This window comes from Sceloporus occidentalis, unplaced genomic scaffold, assembly GCF_023333645.1.
Source record: "Sceloporus occidentalis isolate IW3139 unplaced genomic scaffold, rSceOcc1.0.p SCAF_2, whole genome shotgun sequence".
Classification (NCBI taxonomy): Eukaryota; Metazoa; Chordata; class Lepidosauria; order Squamata; family Phrynosomatidae; genus Sceloporus; species Sceloporus occidentalis.
In genome coordinates, this window is record NW_028316982.1 from 71937819 (window position 1) to 71960793 (window position 22975).

The following is a 22975-nucleotide window of genomic DNA, read 5'->3' on the forward strand; positions in this document are numbered from 1 at the left end:
ACATAGTATGGCCTCCTTAACCTGCCCCAGTTAACAGATTGACTGCAGCTGTCATGGCCAGCCAGGCTGAGGACTTGGAGGAGGAGGATGAGTTGATCCCTCAGGTGCAGGTGGAACCTGAGGTGGAGCCACGCCCCAGCTCTGCCCTGCCAGGCCCTAGTTCTGCTCCAGCAGAGTTGGCTGAGCCACTCCCTAGCTTTGCTTTGCCAGCTTCAGCAGAGCCTGTGACTCAGCAGCCCAGCCTTCCCCCAGCAGAGAGTCCAGGCCTGGGAAACATAGAGCAGGATGAGCCAATACCTACCTTCAGCCAAAGAAGGACAGAAAAGGTGTGCCTCTGGCGTTCCCGGAGGTTATATGAGAAGCACTCACTAATCACCAAACAGTTGTGATAAGGAGCTGGCCTAATATAACCTCCTGTGAGATGCTGAGCCTCTCCATCAGAGTTTTCCTTGGCGAAAGCTCTCTCTGACTCCTTTGGACTTTGTTGCCAGACCCTTGCTTCCTATACCTTGGATTGACCTAGAACTCTTGACCCTGGACTGGACTTGCTGACCTGCTCTCCAGAACCCTAGACCTTGGACTGGCTTCTGGTTTTGTTCTATTGGATATTGGACTGGTACTGTGCTCATAGATCTGCTTCCTTGCTGCTGTAAAGCTGTGCATTGTTTGCATTTATTTGCCTGACTCAGTGTTATCAGCTTCTCTGTTTGGCTGCTTTCCTGGATAGCAGCTCATTGGACCAGCTGAAGGAAAAGGCAAGTAGAGTGAGTTAACAGTAGTCCAAATGGGATATAAGTAAGGCATGTGCCACTATGTCCAAATCTGGCATATCAAGTTACAGGTGCAGCTGGTGCATAAGATTTAATATGCAAAAGTACTCCTGGTTATTGCAGAAACCTGGGCCTCCAAGATTCAAATCTGGAGAACTGGTGTCTTCAGGGGGAGTGTAACCCCATCTCACAAAGGCTGAATCCTTATTTTCTGATCTGCCTTCTGAATGACCAGGAGCTCCTCTGGCTACTATGGGGTGTTCAGAACTGTTCTGAACAGTTCTCAAAAATCCCCTCCTATGGTACGGACGGAGAACGGAACGAGGAATTCCTGTGTGTGGTAAAATGTGTCCCTCACTCATTCCGTCACCTTCCCACCCCCTTTTGTACTGTTCCAGCAGCCCTATGCGATAAGGCTATGTGTTAAATAGCATAGGAGACTACTGGAACAGTGGGGTTGATGGTACACCAACAGAATCTCTATTCTATCCCACCTTTAGGTCTGCACACAAGATCTGGGATAGGGCAACTGGTCAGGGGATATGGAATTTTGATAGACCACTGTAGCTTCACTTCCCCGCCCCCTAGGTCTTCTCTGCTACTGCACAGAAAAACATGGTGGCAGATCTGGGGGAGATTAACACCCCTTGGTCTTCTCCGGCCAGATTTGTGTATTACAGGGTGAGTCAGCATGCTTATCTATAATCAAATCCTGGATAGCACTTGTTTTCCCATTCACTGACTTGGCATTCAAGAACAGCATTTTCAGCCAGGGGGACTGACACTAAGGCTATCCAGGCTACATGACCTGAGAGACAATTTGGATACAACAAGCAACATGTTCCATTATATTGGAATTTTCTTTTCCCTCCACATCTCCCTCAGTCCTATATGTCTCCAGTGGATGTTCCTGGTTTTGTTGTAATCCGCTTGGATTCCAAGTGATTAAGCAGAATATACATTGTTGTTGTTGTTGTTGTTGTTGTTGTTGTTATTATTATGCCGGCATGAATTTTATTATTTTTATTGAACTGTTTTAACCAATTTTGTAAAGTTGTATTATTGTATTACTGTATGTTTGCTGTGCTGATTCTAAGAAGGGCGGTATATAAATAAAATTTTTATTATTATTTATTATTATTATTATTGTGCATTCTCTCAATCCTCTGGAAAACATATCCTCCCAGTGGCAGACAAAGTAGTAGCTATGAAAAACAACCGATACAGTATACATAAAGATGGTAAAATCAGGTAACAAGCCTTAGCCTCTGTCGGGCAGAAGGTCAGCTCCTTGCTTTCAGGTACCCCTGAAGTAACTCTTCTAAAGGGGTGATCCCACCTTCAATGTCACCTCCTGCTTATATGTCTCAGACAGGCAAGACATCTATGCTGGATGGTGAGCATTACCTGCTGAGGCAGGGCTTCAGTCCTGCAAAGAGCAAGACCTGGTCATAAAGCAGAGGTTTGAGATAGCAGCAAAAATGGCAGCCTCTTCCTCCTTCCAGCTTCAAAATGGTCTCTGTAGTTCTCAAGTGCTGTATAGCTGAGCCCCCAATCCCTGCAAGAGTCCTGCTTTCATGTCCCAGACAGGCAAGCTGTGTTGGGTGATGAGCAGTACCTACTGAGTTGGGGCTTCAGTTTTTCAAAGAGCAGAGTTCCACTCATATGCTTTATTCTCAGGGTCTGTAAAGAAATAGACAGCTAATGAATTGATTTTGGCATGTGTCTGCCAAAATGCTTCATTAAACAACAGGCATCACCACCTGTTTGAGATTTGAGATCAGTTTGTTTGCATATCTTCCGATTTGACAAGGACAATCCCAATTAATCCTCCCTCATCCCACTTTTTCATCTGCTTTTAAAATGTCCTAGTTTCTCTTTAATCTTCCCTTTTTCACTCTTTGTCCTCAGCTTTTACCTCAGTTGCTCCAAACTAAGTTCAGAGTGCAAAAGTACCTGTAACCAGTTAACACAGTGAGAGTAGGGGAAAGGAGGGACAGAATCTTGCCCTTCCAGTAGGCTCAGGGCCAAAGCAAACTTTCACAGCTTTTCCACACAGTTTGTGTACTTTTTCATTATTAACTTTTGCCGTCTTGTTTAGAACTCTATTGTTGCTTAGCCACATGTCCCAATTTTCCTTTGTGACATATTGGAAAGTATGTGTTCTGCATCAGGATGCAATTGTTTTTGCTATGCAGATAGTGCCCTAGAAAGCATACTGCATGACAACCAGCTATCATGTGTCCTGGAAGATAGGTAGAAATCCTGTGTCCTCTGGGGCATGGGTATTTGTTGATTAGAAGCTTGTAATCAGAAATAGGACATCAGAAATTTGGAAGTTAGGTGACACACAGCATTAGAGAGCTTTAGCTGTCTATCTCAGGAAGCTTAAATTAAACCCCTGAACTAGGTCATGACTGGCAGAGTTTACAGACTGGTGAACTATACTGAGATGGCATTACCTGACCACAAGTTACCTGTGTATTTCTCTTTTATTTTGTTAACAAGAAATTTGCCCAGTTCAACATATCCATAAATATTACTGCATGGAGGAAGGGAAAAGATTTATTTGCCTTGCTTATCTGAAGCTTTGAAATGAGCTTGTGTTTAAGTACGGTATGTGTTCTGTGCATATCTGTGTGTAATATACGTACAGACACATATTCATATAATCTTGTAAGCTGTCCCGATTGCATTTTGTAGAGAGATGGGATATAAATAAATTTTATTATTATTATTATTATTATTATTATTATTATTATTAATACTTATATATACAAACATTTGATGATTGGGGACTTCTGCAATATGGGTCCTTATTTCATGGAAACAATTTGTATGTAAAGGATCTGTTAACAGCTTCTAATAAACATACCATACATACATTTGAGGAAGTATATGTATTATTGCTGTACCACCTTGATGCATTTTATATATAATATGAATACAGCTCGAGGAAATATAGGTATTATTGCTCTACCAACTTGACACATTTTTATATAACATGAATACAGCTTCTATGCAGCATAAACAAGTCTGTAGAAGGGATAATGAAATATTCAAGTTGCTGTTGTTTATTTATTTATATACCACCTTTCTCGCACAAAGGGACTCAAGGCGGCTCAAAGATAAACAATTTAAAACATTATAATAAAAATTTAAAAACAATTAGAATGATAGAATCATAGAACCATAGAGTTGGAAGAAACCACAAGGGCCATCCAGTCCAACCCCCAGCCATGCAGGAACTCAACAATCAAAGCATCCCTGACAGATGGCTGCCCCTTCTCTGTTTAAAAACCTCCAAAGAAGGAAACTGTCAGGAAGTTCCTCCTAATGTTAAATCATAATTAATTCAAATTTAAATCAACTGGTTTTAGGAGCCCTGGTGGTGCAGTGGTTAAATGCCAGTACTGCAGCCACTTAGAGCCACAAGGTTGTGAGGTTGATCCTGCAGGGCTCCAGGGTTCACTCAGCCTTCCATCCTTTTGTAGGTCAGTAAAATGAATACCCAGCTTGTTGAAGGCAATTGGTTTACACATTGTAAACTGCTTAGGAAAGTCTGAGTATACTGATAAGCAGTATAAAAATGTACATGGTATTGCTATTGGTTAAAACAATATACAGTAAAACTACATTAAACGTTACAAAAGTTAAAAACATAACTTCTGGTCAGTGATAGCCACACCTGTTCTGGACTAATGTGCAAAATACATTTTGCTTCCTCTCTAAATTAACTTTGATACACCCAAATACAGTTACTGTACATACTCTTCCAGGCCAATTAAAAGGGTTTCTTCTGGCTTTCAATTGACCAAATGCATCAGTGAATTTTTGAATGCCAGTTGCTTGTTTATTTTCTATTTAAAAAAATGCCAAGTCCTGAAATTCTCTCTTGTTCTATTGAATTCTTAAAGTAAGCCTGGATTAACTGCAGTTTTGAAAATGATTGTTTTGCTATGGCACTAGTTACAGGTATAGTAAGAGAGACCATTAAAGCACTGCTAACATCCTTTTTGAGGGAAGGTAGAAAGAGGAAAAGCAGATACCTGTCATGAAAAGGCATACTGATGTCTTCACAATAACAACCAAAAATTCTTTGGCAGGAAAGAGACAGCTGCTTAGCCTTAAGAGTCCAGAAAAGAAAGAGGAGATGGCAAAATATTAACCACTGCCTCTTCCAGTCACATTTGAACAGTAGGGAAACTGGAAAGGGATGGGGAGTTTTATTGGCCTCAGAGGGTCACAGTGTGCCCTTGCCCCATCATCAGATATTTAAAAAGTATTTTAAAATACTGTCCCCAAACATTGTCCTGTTGGGGTGTGGAGGAGTCACTTTTGCAAAGTTTTTGGCACTCCCTGTTTTGGGAGAGACCTTCATTTAACCAAAGCATAAAGTATAAGTCTGTTCTGGGGTTGAAACAGCCTGCTTGGAGTATGGGAAAGATTGAAATTTCCTAACGTTTTGAGGGTCTGAGAGTTTTTTTTTTTTTTGGTGGAAATTTTATTAACAAACACAGTCTGAGTGGGTCTTAGGGGTATGGCATACATTTTTCCTATTCATACTCTCGAATCCAAGACACCCCCCCCCCCAGGTAATATGAAAATCTGTGGATGTTCTACAATGGCATAGTAAAATAGTGTTCCATATGTAAAATGGCAAAGAAAGCTTTACATTTTGGAATTTAGATTTTTTAAAATAAGTGAATGATTGAAGTCATAGATAAAGAATCAGTGGATACAGAGGGCCAACTGTACACTTTTGTTGTCACATAGTTGTTTCTTGTTACAATCTGATGCTTGGTTAATCAGGTGTTTAAGTCCCATTGAGTTCATCAGGGTTTTCCTGTATAGCATGACACTCTTACCTCCTATGGTTAGTACTTGCTAGTCCCCCATTTGTGTCATAGAGACCACAGAGAAGAAAGACAAGTTGCTTACCTGTAACCATAGTGGCCATCTGTGCACTCACACAATCCTGCCTGTCCTCTCCTGGTTGTGCTGCTTTATCATCTATGGAACTGTGGTTTTAGATGGGAAGCATGTCCCTTAAGTACACAGGGAGTGGTGGGGCTACCACCAAAAAGTTTTCATAATAGTTTTAGAAGGTTCCGAATGATACACTACATAGGTGCAGGTAACTCATTTGTTTGAATTTACAGATAACCACTCCATGAATACAATTGCAGGTAAGCAAGCCATCCCTTCCTCAGAAATGTAGTCTACAATACCTGGTATTCATTGGCAGTCTTCCATAGAAGTACTGTTCAGAGCTGACCCTGCTTAACTTACAAGACCAAGCAGGCTCTTGTGCCTTTAAGGTATTTAGGTCTGCCAACTGCAATAATACAAAAGCAGAAATAAAGCTTGTAAAAATTCAGAGATGGAAGCAGCAAAGGAAGGATGCTGCGGCTCAGTGGTCTGTTCTGACCTGTTAAGCCACAGTACCTTGGATCATTGCACCCCTCTGTATCAGCCTCGGTATTTGTAGCATTGGTCTTGTTTTTGTGGTGCTTTTTCTTGCTTTTATAGCTATGGCATTTTCTCTGTGATTACTGATTATTCAGACTATTTTAGCTTCTATATTAGATGTTTACCAAACTTCAGCATAGTGGCTAGTTGGTCAGGAACTTCCCAATAAAATACACTGCTTCTTTTGGTGTTCAGTTTACATTACACAAAAGACTTCCAGTTCTTACTATACAGATTACTATTTAGTTATAGATATCAGACTTGTCTTTGGCTGTGTATCTTAAGGAAAGCATTTTAAAACAATATGATTGCATCAACCTCTGGCCTTGCTGACTTTTAAACCTTTTTTTGTAAATGTCATTGAAAGTTTTTTTAATTATCTAGAAATAGTCAAAGAACTCTAAAAGAGTTTCCTACATAAGTACTGGAAGATGTTTTATTATTCCTAGAAAGTTGTTGTTCTTTGTACTTTCAAGTCATTGTGTGCTTTCAAGTCGTTTCCAACTTCCAGTGACTTTAAGGCACACCTGTCACAGGGTTTTCTTGGTAAGATTTGTTCAGATGAGGTTTTCCCTTGTCTTCCTCTGAGGCTGAGAGTGTGTGATTTGTTCAAGGTCACCTATAGGGTTTTCTTCGTCAAGCAAGGATTTGAACCCTGGTCTCCAGAATTATAGTCCCTGTGCTCATAATTATTTAATTTGATTATTTATTTAATTTTAGAAGAACTATCACTTTTTTGAGAAGAGATTAAAAGCCACTGCTAATAAATAATGCAATCAGTAAATAATAAAACAATGTTAATATACTTATTAATTTAATAGTAAAGAAAAGGTAATATTACAATTTATCTACTGCAGGCAGTTTCTTTATACCTTTCCTTGGCCCGTTCTGGATGGATGTATAGTACGTCCCCAGGACGTACTAGGGTTAGGAAGGGGCGCCACTTCCTGATGCCCCTAACCCTAGTATGTACTTGGTACGTACAAAATGGCGGCGCCCGTCCACATGGGCGCCGCCATCTTGGCGTCATGGACGCATAGCATCCGGACGTCACACGGCGCTAATGACATTGCAAGTGTGCCTTTGGCGCCTTGTGGTGTCATTAGCACACCGCGAAAAACGCCATTTTGGGGCTTCTTTTTGCTCCATGAGGGAGCCGCGCGGGTTGGCCGCTGTAGTTCTCTTGCAGAGCAACCAGCAGTGCCGGCAGACCGCCACTTTTAGGCGGTCTGCAACGCTCCCTTTACACCTTGAAACACAGTTCTACTTGGAATCCACACCATCCCTTTCCTTATATTATTTTCCTAGGATGTAACTTACCATATATACTCAGCTATAAGTGGACCTCATATATAAGTCGAGGGCAACTTTTGGGACCAAAATTAGATATTTTCATATGACCTGTGGATAATTTGAAGGTAAAACTCTCACTCTTCCTCTCCCTCCTATGCAGTTTGGCTGTCTCCTTGGCTGGGGAGGAAGCTTAAGGGGTGATCAGCCACCCTTCCTCCCCCTCCACAGCTCAGCTGTTCCCTCAGCCAGGCTGGGGAAAGGCTAGGGAAAAAGTGCTTGCCCTGACTCCTCATCCCTACACTGGCTGTCTCCCAAGAGGCAGTCATGGTGGGGACGAGGCTTGGGGAGCCTTCCTCTCTCCTCCTGACCATAGCTGTCCTCCAAAGGTCAGCCATGGTTTGGAGGAGGCTTGGAGGGTGGGTGCTTGCCCTGCCTCTTCTTCCCCAGCCTGGCTGTTCCTTTACAAGGCAGCAGGGCTGAGGAGGTTATTGTATTGACCCATGTATATATTGACACCGGTTTTTGGGTCAATTTTTTTTGCCAAATTGTTTTTGATTTATACACGAGTATATATGGTAATCTGCCACAGTTGCAGGAATTCATTATTCTTCTCTCCCATCTTGCAGTTTTGGAGACATGAGATTGTATTGCCTCACTTTAATTTTACTTGATTCAGATAGACTTTCTTTATGAAAATAAAGAATTCAAGGTGAAAATTACTTGTTCTTGAATTTTCTTTGAGTACAAGTGAATAAGGTCTGGATGATACACTTGCTGAATACGACTGGGAAAACTTCGGTTGTTGAGTGTGTTAGAGTACCTTCTGCTTTGCATAAGAGAGGTTTTAATAGTTATCCTGCATAGGGTGGGAGATTACACACCACCAAAAAAGAGGACATACTTGATCTTGTCATCCCTTCAAAAAGAATATACACTGTACAAAGAAAAGGCTTGTCCTCTGGCATTCCTTCAAATAGAGTAAAAGCAGATTTATGGCTAGCTTAATTGTGCACCTATTCTACTTCTAAAATTATTAGGTTCCCTATTGATCAGAACCTGAGACTTAAGGAGATGGATCAATCCTTGAAAGCTCCTGGGAGATCAGTGATTGCAGCTCAGAACTGTAAGGACACATCCTATTGGCATCTAGAGGGAAGGCATACTGTAATAATTGGTGGATTTGATGAAGGAATGGTCTGTCTCTGATACCTCAAGATTGGGTGAATTTGGCAGACATTCGTAGTCCAAGTCAATTATGGCGTTAACTTATAATTTACTTCTCAGGGAAAGAAACAATTGTGTAGTAACAAATTAATGAATAATCTACACAAGGGAAGTGAGAACAACACTGTGTCCATAGTTTCCACCTACCGACTTTCAGCAAAGAGGCTATTTGTATACTTTTGTTATGTATCAATGCTCTATATATGCCTTGTGGAACCTAACCTTTCAGCTGTCTTTCTATATAGATATATATTAGATAAGTTTTATGGAAAGGGAAGGAGACAAAATTAAAGGCATATTCTAAAAATTGGCAACCCTGTTGTTTCATTTTCTAACACAGGTACAGTACAACAAACTAGATTTAAATTTATTACTATGCTTCTAGAAACCCCTCTTGAATGTTTCAGACATTAAAAGGCACTGAATTATCATCCATTTCAGAGCCTGAAAAATATTGTGCATGTATTTGTTTGCATTTTAATGACTGAGAGACACTGTTTCAGAAAGCCTTCGTTGAACTCTTTGATTGCATCATTTACATATTTAATTGCTGTTGAAGTTACAACTGAGTCTTTGTCCATTTAAGACTGTATGTGAATTTCATCTGTTAATCAATTAACCTAGAAAATTTTGTTTCAGTGCAGCTTTCCAAATAAGATGGTTATTGTTAAATGTTTTTGTATTTGCAGAAATACCATCTTTACCATTTTCAAGGCTGAAAGCTAAAATGTCATTGGGAAGAAATCCCAAAGATCCTAGTTTAAATTACCGAGCACAAAAGTGTCCTGAAATTCTCTGCCCTGGATGTGTGCACAGAAATTGGGGGAAGCCACTGAATTTCCTTGAGGACAATTTTTTAGGCTTTTCTCAGAAGTGGGTTCACCATTAGTGGTGGGAAGTTGTTTCTTCTTAATATTGTACCATGTTTCTGTGTGGGTTTCTTGATAGAATCTGAGTTTCCAGCCTGACTATCCCTTAAGTTCCTAGGTGGTATGCTGAATATCCCAGTGTTGTTCTAGATCTAGAGGTGCTGGTGAACCTCACCTTCGGCAAAAGAATGTGTAGAATATTCTGACATCCTGAAAAGTATTTTTTTTACTCTTGGTGTGGGTGATAGTTTGAGAATTGGAGGCAGGGTTTCAGACCTGCTTCTCTAGGACTCATCCAGATTCCAGATGGTGGTGCTCAAAAAGGAACTGTTATTTAGCATACCACAAGGTCCCATTTATCCCTAATGCTCTTTGTAATCTATAAGAAACACTGGGAGAGATGATATGAAGGCGTGGAGTGAGGCGTTATAAGTATGTCAGTGACACCAAAATGGACTTCCCCAAGCCTTCAAAAATAGCATCAGCTAAAGATAATGTGTCGTCTCTGAATGTGTGTCCTGGAATAGATACTGGGTGGGGGTAATGAAGCTAAATCCAGGCAAACTGGAGAGGTTTACTGTGAAGTGTCCTAACCAGGGTTGGAGGCTTGTCAGCAGTGGTAAGGGGGTTGCATCCACCCTGAAAGAGTGTGTTCAGTTTGGAAGTCCTTCTGGATCCATCACTACAAATGACAACCTAGATGAAATGGCCAGGAATACATACTATCAGCTTGAGACACCAGCTGCACCCTTTCCTAGAGCTGGTGGATCTAAAGATGGTAGTGCACATGCTGGTAACTTGAAGGCTGGACTTCTGCAACACACTATACATTGGGCTATCTTTGTACCAAATTTGGAAACTTCATTTAGTTCAAAAAAAATGAGAACCAGATTGGTTACCGGCACATCTAGGAGTGATCATATTACACCAATATGTAGGAGTTACCATATTAAAACCAGTTCACTGACTGTGAATTCAAGTTAGAAAGTGTTGGTTGTTACCTTAAAAGCCCTACATAGTTTGGATCCAGGTTATCTATGGGATTGCCTGTATAATCCTCTCTGTATACTCAGGTCTTCTGTGGGATATTTACTTTAGTCAGCCAAAGCTACACTGACGAATGTTACCCCAAAGACATTTTCTTCAGTTGGCCCCAAATTGTGGAATGGCCTGCTGGGGGAGATTCGTCAGCAGGATACACTGCTTGAGTTCAAAACAGCAGTAAAGATTAGTCTCTTCTGGCAGTATCCAGATGATTTTAAAATTCTAAATGTCAGAGTATGACTTTATTGTTATTAGTAGGTATTGCTTTTGTATGCTCTTTTAACTGGGGATATTGTATTTTAATCAGTTGTTCCCTGACTTGATCCAAAGGGAAAGTAGGAAAAATATTTTTTGCATAGTTGAGAATGGCTTTACATATGTTGCCACAAGGTTTTTTTTGAAACCTAAACTTATAGGGTCATTGCCCCCCGTCCACCATCTAAAATATCTCAGTAGCCATATCTAAGATAACTGATTTTGAGCAGGTTATTCCAAATTAGTGAAGGAAGATGGCTGATACATTTTAAACTTAATATTGTATTAAAGTGGTATTTCCGTAAGTTCTTGGTAGTCATAACAGTATGATTATTGCCTTCATACCAAAGATGTTAGAAAATACTTTATCGGTGTTCCTCATTGTAAGATCCTCTCCTGTCAGCCATTGAAAGATACCTTTATCTTTGTCACTTATGGAACCTTGTTTTGTTACATACATACAGAACAGAGAGTAGCATCATTTGAGTTAAGTTTCTGCTGGCTTGTTTGAGATACAGCAGAATACTATTAGATTGTCATTGATTTCTCTTGCAGATAAATTATTTAAATAATGAAGAATTGTGTTTGGATACTGTCAGCACTTCATTCAGTCCATATATCAGGTGCTGAAACCTGACCTATTTTGCTAACATGAACCTTTTATTGTGCAGTGCTTGGCTTTTTGTAATATTTGTAGTAGTTATAGACTTAAAACATTGGTGTTTCTTCCCCTCCTGTTTGTGTTTTGTGTTTTGGAAAGTGTATGTTCAACTTTACTTGCTGCATGATTACAGTCTCATGGAAATGTTTATTTGGTGAATAATAAGTTAAGATAAAATGCATAGTCAAAAGGAATACTTGATATGCACAAAACAGTTTTGTTATGTTTAACAAAAAGAAAGAATCAGTTCACACAGTCCATTTTGACATGTGTTTCTAGTATGCCTCTGAATGATAGTTCCTAGAGATCTTGCAATGGAGGGGGGTGCTATTAGGACTATTACTTAGACGTTTATTTATCCCCTTGCCTCCCCAACCCCCTGGGATTCAAGGCAGCTCATAAATGAAAATGAATACAGTATATTTTGCTCATGTCTTGTTTATAGGGTTTCCATGGATGCCTATTATGGGGATAGAATGCCAAACTAGATAGGTCTTTGATGTGATGCAGCATGGTTTTTGTTATTTTATTTTATATGAGAAACTACAAAAATTCAAGACTGGTTTAGAAAGGGCTGGTAGTTATATATCTCCACAGTACAGAAGATTTGGCTAGTTGAAGGGGAAGCTTCAATAAATGATGTTTCTCATGCCTTTCTCATAGCAAAATCTTGGAGATAAATATACGATAGAGTGCTGCTTGAAGGTGTTTTGTCATAACAGAGAAATCTGATACAGAAGAGTCTGTGGCTCCAGGTGATGGCTCCTCCCAAATCTGAGCAGCTAGTGGCTGATGAGAAATGTTAGCAGGCTGGGTGCCACCTTAGCTGGAGTTGTGGGACACTGAGGAGACACCCATCGTTTGTTGAACATCATCATGAAAAGGAACAGTAGAGGAGGAGCCAATGTCTCTTAAGTAAGAAACACTGAGCAGTTACACATCTTTTGTCCCAAACTCAGGCTGCTGTAATTCCCACAGCATCTGTTGGGAGTTTTACAACTGTTCATTTTCCCTGGCTTTTATGTGCTTCATACTCATTAATTTGTTTGAATGCTTGATGACTGGACTATCTTACGGAGTATATTTTTCCAACCTTGATAAATTCCCTTTACTATCTACAGTATACTTGATTCACCTCTAACTACTTCTTGTGGCACTTTCTACCTATAGGCACAGAGTATACAGTACTACACAATTCTCTCAGTAACACCAAATGCTCCCCAGCTGGCCCTTCTCAAGAAAAAGAGTGGTAGGAGTTGTGAGCTTTCAGGCATCCAGGGGGAACGATGAAGTGAACATGAACCAATTTTTGGAGGAGGGTAATCTAGACAACTGCATAAAGGATCCCCACTATCTTTTTAGCTATACAGTTGAGAAGGAAGCTGGTCACTTTTCATGCTTGGCGGAGGGCAATGATATTTTCAGCTGTAATAATCACTCAAAAGTTGCTGCCTATTTCACATGTTCTCATATAATCAGAAGCATATGCATCCAGGAAAACACTGTGGCTGTTCGCACATAGGAGACACTTTGTGAAACAGTGCTAAGTTTCATTGGTTTCAATGTATAGATTTTAAGTATTTATTATGCTCATACAATACTACAGTGAATTATAGGGTTTTGTAAATCTATCAGAGATTACAATGATAGTTACAATATTAGTTTTACAATAATTCTTTGTATAGTACAATAAATTACAATAATAGTTTTAGAAGCCCTGTGTATGTAATTTCAGTGTATTAGTAATTTACTAAATTATCTTTGCACAGAGTTATAATAATTATTGTTGTAAATAATGCAAGGTGGTCTTGTGAATGCCTTAATTTCCTCCCTGCTCCATAACCACATTTCTGTTATTAACTTTACTCAGGTCTCTTCAAATAATCCAGCTTTTAACATCTGTGATACAGTTTTCTTAAAAATACAGTAGGCCATTAAAACCTGAACTTTTTTTTTTAATTGAATATAAGAGATATAATTTTGGATAATTTAATTCAGGATGAAGTGAGTGTATTGTTATATATGATCACCACTGCCCGATTGTGCTATGCAAAATATTGGAAGTCTACCATAATACCTATGGAAGATGAATGGATTATAAAGTTAAATGAATTAGCCATTTTAGATACATTATCTATGTATGACAGTTATAGAATATCTCAACAATATGATGAAAAATGGAAAAATACAGCGAAATTATGGGAGAAAAATTAAGATCATACACGGGAATATTGAGTTAGTTGAACTTCTTTAATGGATTTAGACAAAGTTTGTGCCTTCCTTTTCCTAATCTACTACCGGCATTACCATGGATTCCTGGAAAATCAAATGAAATATGCTGTATTTGAAGTTGATTAAAAATAAAATAAAGAAAATATGGGGAAAAAAAGAAAATACAGTAGGCCCTCCACATTTGCCTGGGTTAGGGGCACAGGACCCCCATGAAAATGGAAAAACTGCAAATAAAAAACCCCTACTTTTTCTAAGTCCTTCAGTGCAACTCTATGGTCAACATTTGCCAAAGGTTTACTATAGAATCAAGCTGGAAGACCTACAGATGCCCAGAGAAGTGTTTTCTCTAGTAATCTCTAGATACTCCAGTGCAACTCTATGGTCAATTTCCAGCAGAATTTCTCTGGAAGACCTAGAGATTTCTAGAAAGAACATATTAATCAAACCTGCCAATAATCAAAACCGCAAAAGTCAAAGCCCCAGATGTGGAGGGCCAACTGTAGTATGTATGAGTTGGGATAATGTTTTGGGCTTGAAGAGTCTCCTCTGCAAACATCACACATCTGTGTGAGCCAAGCTGTTCAAATTACTGAAGCTGAACTGAGGAATGTACAGAGTAGAAAGAGAAGGAAAAATGATTTTTTTTCTTTTGAGGATATAGAATTTAGTGGCTCAGAGAAAAAGTTTTAAGGAAGATGGTCAACATTTTGTGAAAGTTTTATGTTGTATAAGAGAGTAATGGCTATTGGTTTGGAAGTTCTGGTGTTTCTGCCCCAGTAGAGAATTAGCAGTACCATACCTATACATGTCTCCTCATCTATGAAACTGTAGTGTCCAAATGTTATTACAGGAAAATATTATAGATATTTATTTAGATGGCATTTATTAAAGAAGAATATTTTGTTTAATTGTTATGTATTTGTATTTCCCATTTATAAGAGACAGTCAGGAGAAAATAAATAGAACGGCAGCTTCTGTTGCAAACTAGTAGAGCAACTGTTTTCCATAAGAAAGTAGGAACTGAGCTCTTACTCTCCCTTGTACAAACTCAGAACACAAAGTGCTGTGTCTCATTTCTCAGAAAATCATTTAGCTCAGGAGCTGAATATTGCTAGAAAAACTGGGTGCCATTGAGCCTCCACAAAATGACTCCCTGGGGAAGTTGCTTATGTCCTTCCTTTTTTCCTTCCTTCCTTAGGTTACAGGCTCCACAAATTTTTATTTAATATCCAGTTTCTCATTGTACGGAGTCTACAAGTTATTGCTTAATTGTCTTCCTTCCTTTATGGTTGCATTTTTTTTCTCTCAAAGGTCCTCTGTTAGGCACAGGGAGCTTAAATAAGAGAGGCAGGGATTTCTTGAACTCACATGGCTTTGAGGAGATAAGGAATAGCTGAGAGACATCTGTTTCATAGCTTCTCCAAAAGCAGTACAAATTTGAGCTTGAGAAAAAGGCAAATTTGAGCTTATTAGTGTCCTTCTTCCTAGATAGTGAAGGGCATATGCTTTTGGTGAACTGGTACATTGCTTTATGGATACCTGTTTCTGTATTGATGTATGATATAGGCCACCTGGGTTGGGGGTATATACTCAAACTGAGATCCTCTTTAGTGCTGGCAGAGTGTAAAGCTTGAAGAGCATACTTGCACAGGAGGTTTATGGGGGCAAGACAGAACTCTCTGGTACATCTGCCTGGCCAATTTGTGGTGGTTTGGTTCAGGGTAATTGTATCTGGCACCATCTGGCAGCTGTTGTGGAGTCTTGAGAAAACTATTGCATGGAGGTAGGATACCTTCCTGTACAATGTGGGGGTGGGAAGGAATTATACTGTATTATTATCAGACCTCTTACTTACACTATTACAAGCCACCAAGGATTCCAGCCTTAGAGTATGTCTATAAAAGCTTAGTTTGTCTCACTAGGAAATGAGAGAAGGACACACTGGATAAAGAAGCAACTGTTTGAGGGTTCTCTTTTGGAATTGCAGGTTTGCTTCTTTTAGGAAATGCAAAAAGCCTTGAATTTTTAAATAGTCATCTTTGCATGTTTATGTGCTAATAAGCAAATAGAAAACTAAAAATGATGGATGAAAGAGGCACAAACAGTTAATGGCCATTTTGATGTATGAAGCTAGATGGCTGTGACAAGGTGTTTTGTGATTTATCAATTGTTTCTTCTTTTAAAAAGGGAAGCAGAGGTATCTGGGTATGTCAAATGAATAGCCTAAATTTTTCATAAGGAAAAAGGAAAATAAGGGGAGACATTGTGGATTCTTTAGAGGAAATTCAACCTTCAAAGCTCTAGTATCCAGATAAGGAACAATACAGTTCTGTACTTTCTTACTATTTAGTATGGAAGTCACGTTTACACATATGTATACCATCTGGGAGACCATCTGGGAAAATAAATGTTATAGCAATAGCTTCATTTATATACCACATTTATATACCACACTAAGCAGTTTACAACTGTAAGCTAATGGCTCCCAGTGATAAAGGAGATTTGGAGTTGGTTACTCATTGTAGTGACCTCAGAAGGATGCTAGGCTGAGTGGGCCCTGAGCTCCTGGGTGGGATTGAACTCATAACCTTGTTAGTGGCTGCAGTACTGGCATTTAGCCACTGTGCCAACAGAGCTCCTCTGTTATGAGTGTACAACAGAGAGTGCTAGGAACATACAAAAGAAGTTATAGAGAACAGGGTTCAGAGTGACTGTATTTCCTTCTGCCTTGCTTCAGTGATTCAGTGAATTAATGAGCATAAAAGGCAAATTTAAAAAGGGTGTATTTTCTGCAACTGGACAACAGTGATACAGGAGATTTGGAGAGGTGTGTGTGTGGACATTTTCTGTTGATCCCTCTTGTTGCATTCATCACTTTGTCATTATAAAAATTATGTTAAATAGCTGGCAAAGCTCCTGGCTAATCTGTGAAAGTTAAGAAAGGTTTGATAAACTGGGCAGAGACTTTGCCTGATTTATGAAATTAGCAACTCTTGATTTACTTCATGGATGTTTTCTCATGCAGCGATCAAAAACTGCATATTAAGTGAATTAGGCAGAGATGTTGTCTTCAGTTGTGTAATTATACGAATTAGGCAGAGATTTTGCCAGTTTCATGAATCAGGCAGAAAGTCTGCTTGCGTAATGAATGAAGCAGCATGCTTAATTTACAAATTAGGAACATGCTTTGGGTCTGCCACACTGTGACTAAATAAAATTTCATTAATATAATACAATCTAAGTATCTAAGGAACAATTCACCATATAATGGTGAAATCTCTGTTTAATTGTTTTTGTAAAGAATTTCTGCCCCAAACATTTAGATTTGCAGCATTAAGTAAACACAAAATTACAGCACTCTTTCACAGGAAGTGAAGGAGAGGAATCCTTAGAGAGGTACACAATCTTGCCAGAATAAAAAAAATACTACATTAGCTCGAGATTGCAGGAAACTATTCATTGTCCTGGAGAAGTGTGTGTTTCTTTCAAAATTAGTATTTGTTGCTATAAAGAATTATTGAGTAGTTTTCTTTTTGGAAGAGAGAGGGGGAAAGTACTTAAAAGTGAGGCATGGTATTTTTTTTCTTTTACTGCTGTTACAGTTTATTCAAAGATGAATTAGGGTTGTCTGGCAAAGGTCATCAGGTTTTCAGAATAATAATAAAGGACAGTTGAAATTCATGATCAACAGAGTTGAGAACCAGCTATTAACATGTTGTGTTTTGTATAAATACTAAATACAAGTTAATCTAGCCATGTGTTTTTGTGTAAAATTAACATATTATCCAACATCATCCGTTTTGGAATGCTGTGAGGTGGTGAAAGATTACTTTAGTACTCTTCAGTATGCAAGTTTCCTGTTGTATTTTAGGCAGGGCTCCAGTGCATCTTTGGGAACACTTTGCAAATATAATGTCAATTTATTGCTTGAATTTATTGCTCCAGATGGATGTACGGTAAGGAGGTTTTGAGGTTAGATTTATTCTGTGGTGGCTCTCTGACTGTGAAATTTCCATGCCTTTCATTCATTGTTTCTTTCTGGTGTCAACCCACAAGAAACATTGGACGGTTTATATCAATAACATTGGACAGAGGTCTATGGCTTTATGGTTATGTTTGCAAACTGTTTCAAGCAAGGCATTGAGAAATATTAGCAGACTGTAAAACATAGGCAGTTTTTACGTCAATTTGTGTTTTATTACAGGTATATTCTTAACAAGAAGAAAAACTGGCTTGTAGGACTAATTATCCCTGATTTATTCTTTTTTAGGTTAACTGAACCTTCTGGATATTTAACAGATGGACCAATAAATTACAAATACAAAACTAAATGCACATGGTTAATTGAAGGATAGTAAGTACATGTTTTGCATTAAAATATAATGTAAATTGTAACTGTTAACAACTCTAGAATTTAGTTTTATATAAAGAATATTGTTGATCCTACATAGCATGTCTCCATGATAAACATTTACTAATGCTATTAGCCCTCAGAAAAAATTGATAATCTCCTGATGAATTTATGAATAAACACACCAGAAGTACATATTAGGTCAGGAAAGCTTAACCTATATTGCTTGCATTTCAAGTGCTATCTCCAGGTTTAGATGTGTTCATGGCAAGGTTGATTGCAGATACATAGATGCTTTATTGAGTGCTGTGAGACATGGGAAATTTTAACATAATGGGCATTTTCCCATGCATAGGTGCTTTTGCCATGCCAAACCAAGGGTAGGAGCATCATGTAGGCATTGGTGCCAAGTGGTTCTTGGCCCTGGCAACTTCCCAGTGATGATGTAAGTTCTGTGTGCAGTTACCTTTACAACATACATATTCTGAAATCAATGTCCTTGAAAATTAGTGTCCCTAGCAGAAGCCAGCTGCATGACAGGAAGAGGAGAAAAGGAGTGGTAGGGTGGGAGCACATGAACACATGCATTGTTTGCAGGCTGTTGTTGGATGGAGATTATCTGTATGTTCTTAATTCTGTAAGTTTCCATGAAATAATTGCAACGTCTCAAATTACTTATGGCTTCAAATGTGTGTTTACTGTTAATAGATGCATATAAGGAACTCACTGAAAAATGCTGTGTCCATACAATATTCTATTCAACCAGATTAACAGTAGTAGTAATAATAATAATAATAATAATAATAATAATAATAAATTATAATATTTTAGATATAGATTGCTTGTGAAAAAGCCACTTTTAATGTTTTAATGCTTTCTCTCTTTTCCTTTTCCTTTTCTAGTCCTAATTCAGTTTTAAGATTAAGATTTAATCACTTTGCTACAGAATGTAGTTGGGACCATATGTATGTTTATGATGGAGATTCAATATATGCACCTTTAATAGCTGTATTTAGGTGAGTGTTTCAGTTTAATAGCTTTTAATTACAAATACATGGAAACATTTGCGGCTTGACAAGACAGTTTAATGTTAGACAGTTTAAATGTTCATCCCTTCACCTGGCTTTATGTTCTGTTAATATAGTTTAAATCCTTCTTTATCCTTCTTCATCAGGGCTTCAGTTCGTGTCAGCCCTAGCCAGTGTGGCCAATGATGAATGTTTGTACTCATTGTTCTTTGACTTTTGGAGGACTGCAGGTTTTTCTCCCCTGCTTTTCTCCAGATTTAATTTTGAGCCATTTCTTCTGTGAACCTGCAGTTCTTCTTTGTGGTCTTTGTGCTTCACATAAAGGGCTCTTGCACCGACACAGAGACTCACCAAGCTACTGTACCCTCAGTTTCTGTCTATCAGCCAGCAGAAAGACATCATTTGGTTCTCATCGTGGCTGAGTAGTTCCTACCTTCTTTTCTCTTCTTTTACTTTTATATCACACTTTCTTAAGTATGTTATTTCTTCTTTTCCTTCACTCTCAATCTTATAAAAATAAAATATTTCAATTTATTTTATAAGTTCCGTTTCACTTCTTCCCCTTTTCCCGTTTCTATAGCCTCTACCTCCCTTTTCAAGGGCTGTGCCGCATGCAGTTGAAAGGTTTCACTCTCCAAAAGACACTCTCAGCACTGTTGTGCTTAGGAGAAGGTCATATTGTTGAGAAGTCCTCCATTTGTAGGGGCTATAAATCACAATTTCTAAAAGCCTGAGCTTCTTGTTTAAAAATATATTGTTGGGAGAATCCTTTCAAACAGCCAATCAGGCTGCTTCCAACTAGCCTTTACGTTTGGCTTCTGTGTTGCTCTCCAAGCTGAGCAAGATCAAGACACCATTTGTACTGACAACATCAATTTTGACCACCTCAATTGCACAACCAATGGTTCCATTCATCTCAATGGCATTGCCTACTTTTTCAGCATTGACAACTCCATCAACTGCCACAATTCCATCAGGAGAAGAAGTGGCTTCAACACAGAGACCTAAGAATGGCAGTTTGCTATGTCTGCACCAGGCCAGGTTTCCCCAGAGCCCTCAGTATCAGCAGGACAGAGGGACGTGGGACTGAAGAAGCTGTCTGAATATTCAAAGCATTGATCAATATCAACACCAGTTGCACCACTAGTAAGGTCCCCACCACATCAACATTTGCTGTTCCATCTATAGCACCCATGGTAGAGATGGATGTTCTGATGTTTCCTTTAGTCCAAGCAGTGCTGTTGTCTGCACCAGAACCTCTGTCTACGTATCTACTTGACATTGGGTCTCACCTGTGTGATGTGGACTGCCTCTGTAACCAAGCACAGGGTTACAGAGTTCCTCTAAGTTGACCTACAGAGAGAGATCGCGTGCACTGGTATCAGGAAGACTAACAATATTTTTGTTATCTTACATTGACTATTGCCTGCATGAATGTCTGCGGCTGGAGCACCAGAGTTCGTTTCATTCCTGTTCAAGCTCATACTGGAACCAGTACCATTACTATAACTAATTTCACTACTGATGTTCTTGCTTCCGGTATCAGAGTCCTCCCTGGTTTCCACTATCATTGGTAGATAGCCATGCAAGCTTGCATATTTCCCACACAAATTATGCTGTACTACATTTTGCTACCCAACCCCTGGAATAATGAGACCAGAAACAAGATGTATGGGGTAAAACAGGGCCATTTATTGACCTATTTATTAATTTTTTAATGGTACTGCAACTAATATCTTAACAAGAACCAAGTGTGGGAGAAGCTGCATCCAGTGTCTTACCTCAGACCACCTCTGCAGCTTATCAAGGACGATAACACCTGGGCCCTCAACGACAATCCAAAAGTTGGGTTGTTGGTTGGCTGCTCGCATAAGGAAGCCTAACCAGAAGTCCCCCTTCCTAATCTGCAAAGATTATAGTTGGGATATTTCTTCAAGCCAGACCTAAGGGCGATTTCTTTCTGCGAACCCCCCAGGTCGCAAGGCCTGTAGAGGTGTTTCCAGAAATGTCCCTTCCATCCAAACGGTGTCCAAGGTGCTCATCAAGATCCAACCAACCTTTACACCACAGATATGGACAAGTGTCTGGAGGTGGGATGGCCATTCTGCTGCATTTATGTCAGCAAGGGCTGGCTGTTTCATCACTGAAAATTTACCTGGCAATGGCTGTGGATTTCCAACCACTGTCCTCAACTTTGACCACTCTTTTCTCCAAACCAGTGGTTACATACTTTCTCAAGGGCATCTATATCATTCTGGTCATTGTCTCTTTTGCACCTGACACACAAGCCTTTTGAGCCATTTGTTACTATTGGTGAGCACCTACCTAAAAGGTTACATTCTTCCTAGCTATAACCTCTGAAGATGAGCAAATGAGCTCACAGCTCTGTGTTTTGATTAACCATTTCTTGTTTGCCATCTGGACAAGGTGGTTCTGTGTCCAGACAATGCTTTTCTTCCCAAGTGATTTTGCAATTCCATCTGAGTGAAGATATTATCCTCTCTACCTATTACTGCAATTACTATTACTACCATCATCTTTCCTGGATTGTTCTTCCTTGTTCAGAGACCTTCCATCCTATGGTTAGCTTCTCAGTCACCCATTTGTGTGAGGCACAGAGACTATGAAGAACAGGTTGCTTACTTCTAACTGTGGTTCTTAGACTGGTCATCTGTGCCCTCGCACAAACTCACCCTACATCACCTCTCTTTGGTCTCTGTAGATTTCACGGTGGACTTCAAAACTGAGGGGACAGGCTTGGTGGGGTGGGATATGCATGGTATGTGGGAGGGAGCTGGGTTCCTACCAAGCTACTCAACTCTAGAAGATCCTGAATGAGGTCTCTGCACTGGCACAAAGGCCACTTGGGAAGAAATGTCCATTTGTGTGAGGGTACAGATGAAGACCACAGTTATAGGTAAACAACCTGTTCTTCATTACATTTAATTTCCCTGTGCATCCCATCCTGCTCCATTCTCTGCCTTATTACAAATAAAAATAAGAATACTTTTATTGGATTCAAGTAAGCTGATTTAAATGAATGGATAAAAACAATGCACATTTCTGTAGGAAGGAAAATTGTAGTTTGGAGGGTGTTGAGTACCTGCTATCGACTTACCAGTTTTAACACTTGCTGAGTCAGTAAGATTCTGTTTAATAATGACATCCACAAACTAATTTTTTTATTCCTTCCTATTCATTTCAGTCAGTTTCTACTTCTGCTAGTTTTTCTTATTTCAAACTGTGTACAGCTTTCTGAAAATGTCTAGTATTTAAATTGCAATAAATAGGAATCTGAAAAATCTTTGAAATTATAACTACGTATTTAGAAAATCTTGTCTCATTTTGTGTGTGTGAGTTTCTGCACTCAATCAATGCAATATAATGAAGTTCTGGTATGTTTCCCAATTATGTTGAGCACTCACCTGATTTATTCAGACCCCTAACTTTTTATTGTGGATCTTATTGGCACCATGAATAATTGATATTTAATCTCTTGCAGTGGTCTTATAGTTCCAGAAATACGTGGAAATGAAACTGTACCTGAAGTAGTTACTACATCTGGCTATGCATTGCTACACTTTTTTAGTGATGCTGCTTATAATTTAACAGGATTTAATATTTTTTACTCGTAAGTATTTTTTAAACCAGTCACATTTCTGTTTATTAATCAGCAGAGATGTTTTCATAGTAAATAAGATTTAGGGCTTAAAATTATTTGAAACAGCCTTATGCAGACTGGGATTTTAACAAATAAAGGATGTGTTAGAAGTCAC

The 22975-nt window shown here is 39.0% G+C and overlaps 1 protein-coding gene across 5 annotated transcripts in view; it reads left to right on the plus strand.

Annotated features, from left to right (window-relative positions):
- ATRNL1 (attractin like 1) overlaps nt 1-22975 on the plus strand; it is a 686837-nt gene that overhangs the window by 59389 nt on the left and 604473 nt on the right. For 4 of the 5 annotated variants that reach the window (XM_089509984.1, XM_089509985.1, XM_089509987.1 and 1 more), the window contains exons 2-4: nt 18091-18174; nt 19074-19187; nt 22702-22830. In XM_089509984.1, coding sequence (XP_089366110.1) covers nt 18091-18174; nt 19074-19187; nt 22702-22830 — 327 coding nt within the window. The remainder of the gene's footprint in view (nt 1-18090; nt 18175-19073; nt 19188-22701; nt 22831-22975) is intronic. The other variant, XM_089509986.1, reaches the window with a different exon arrangement.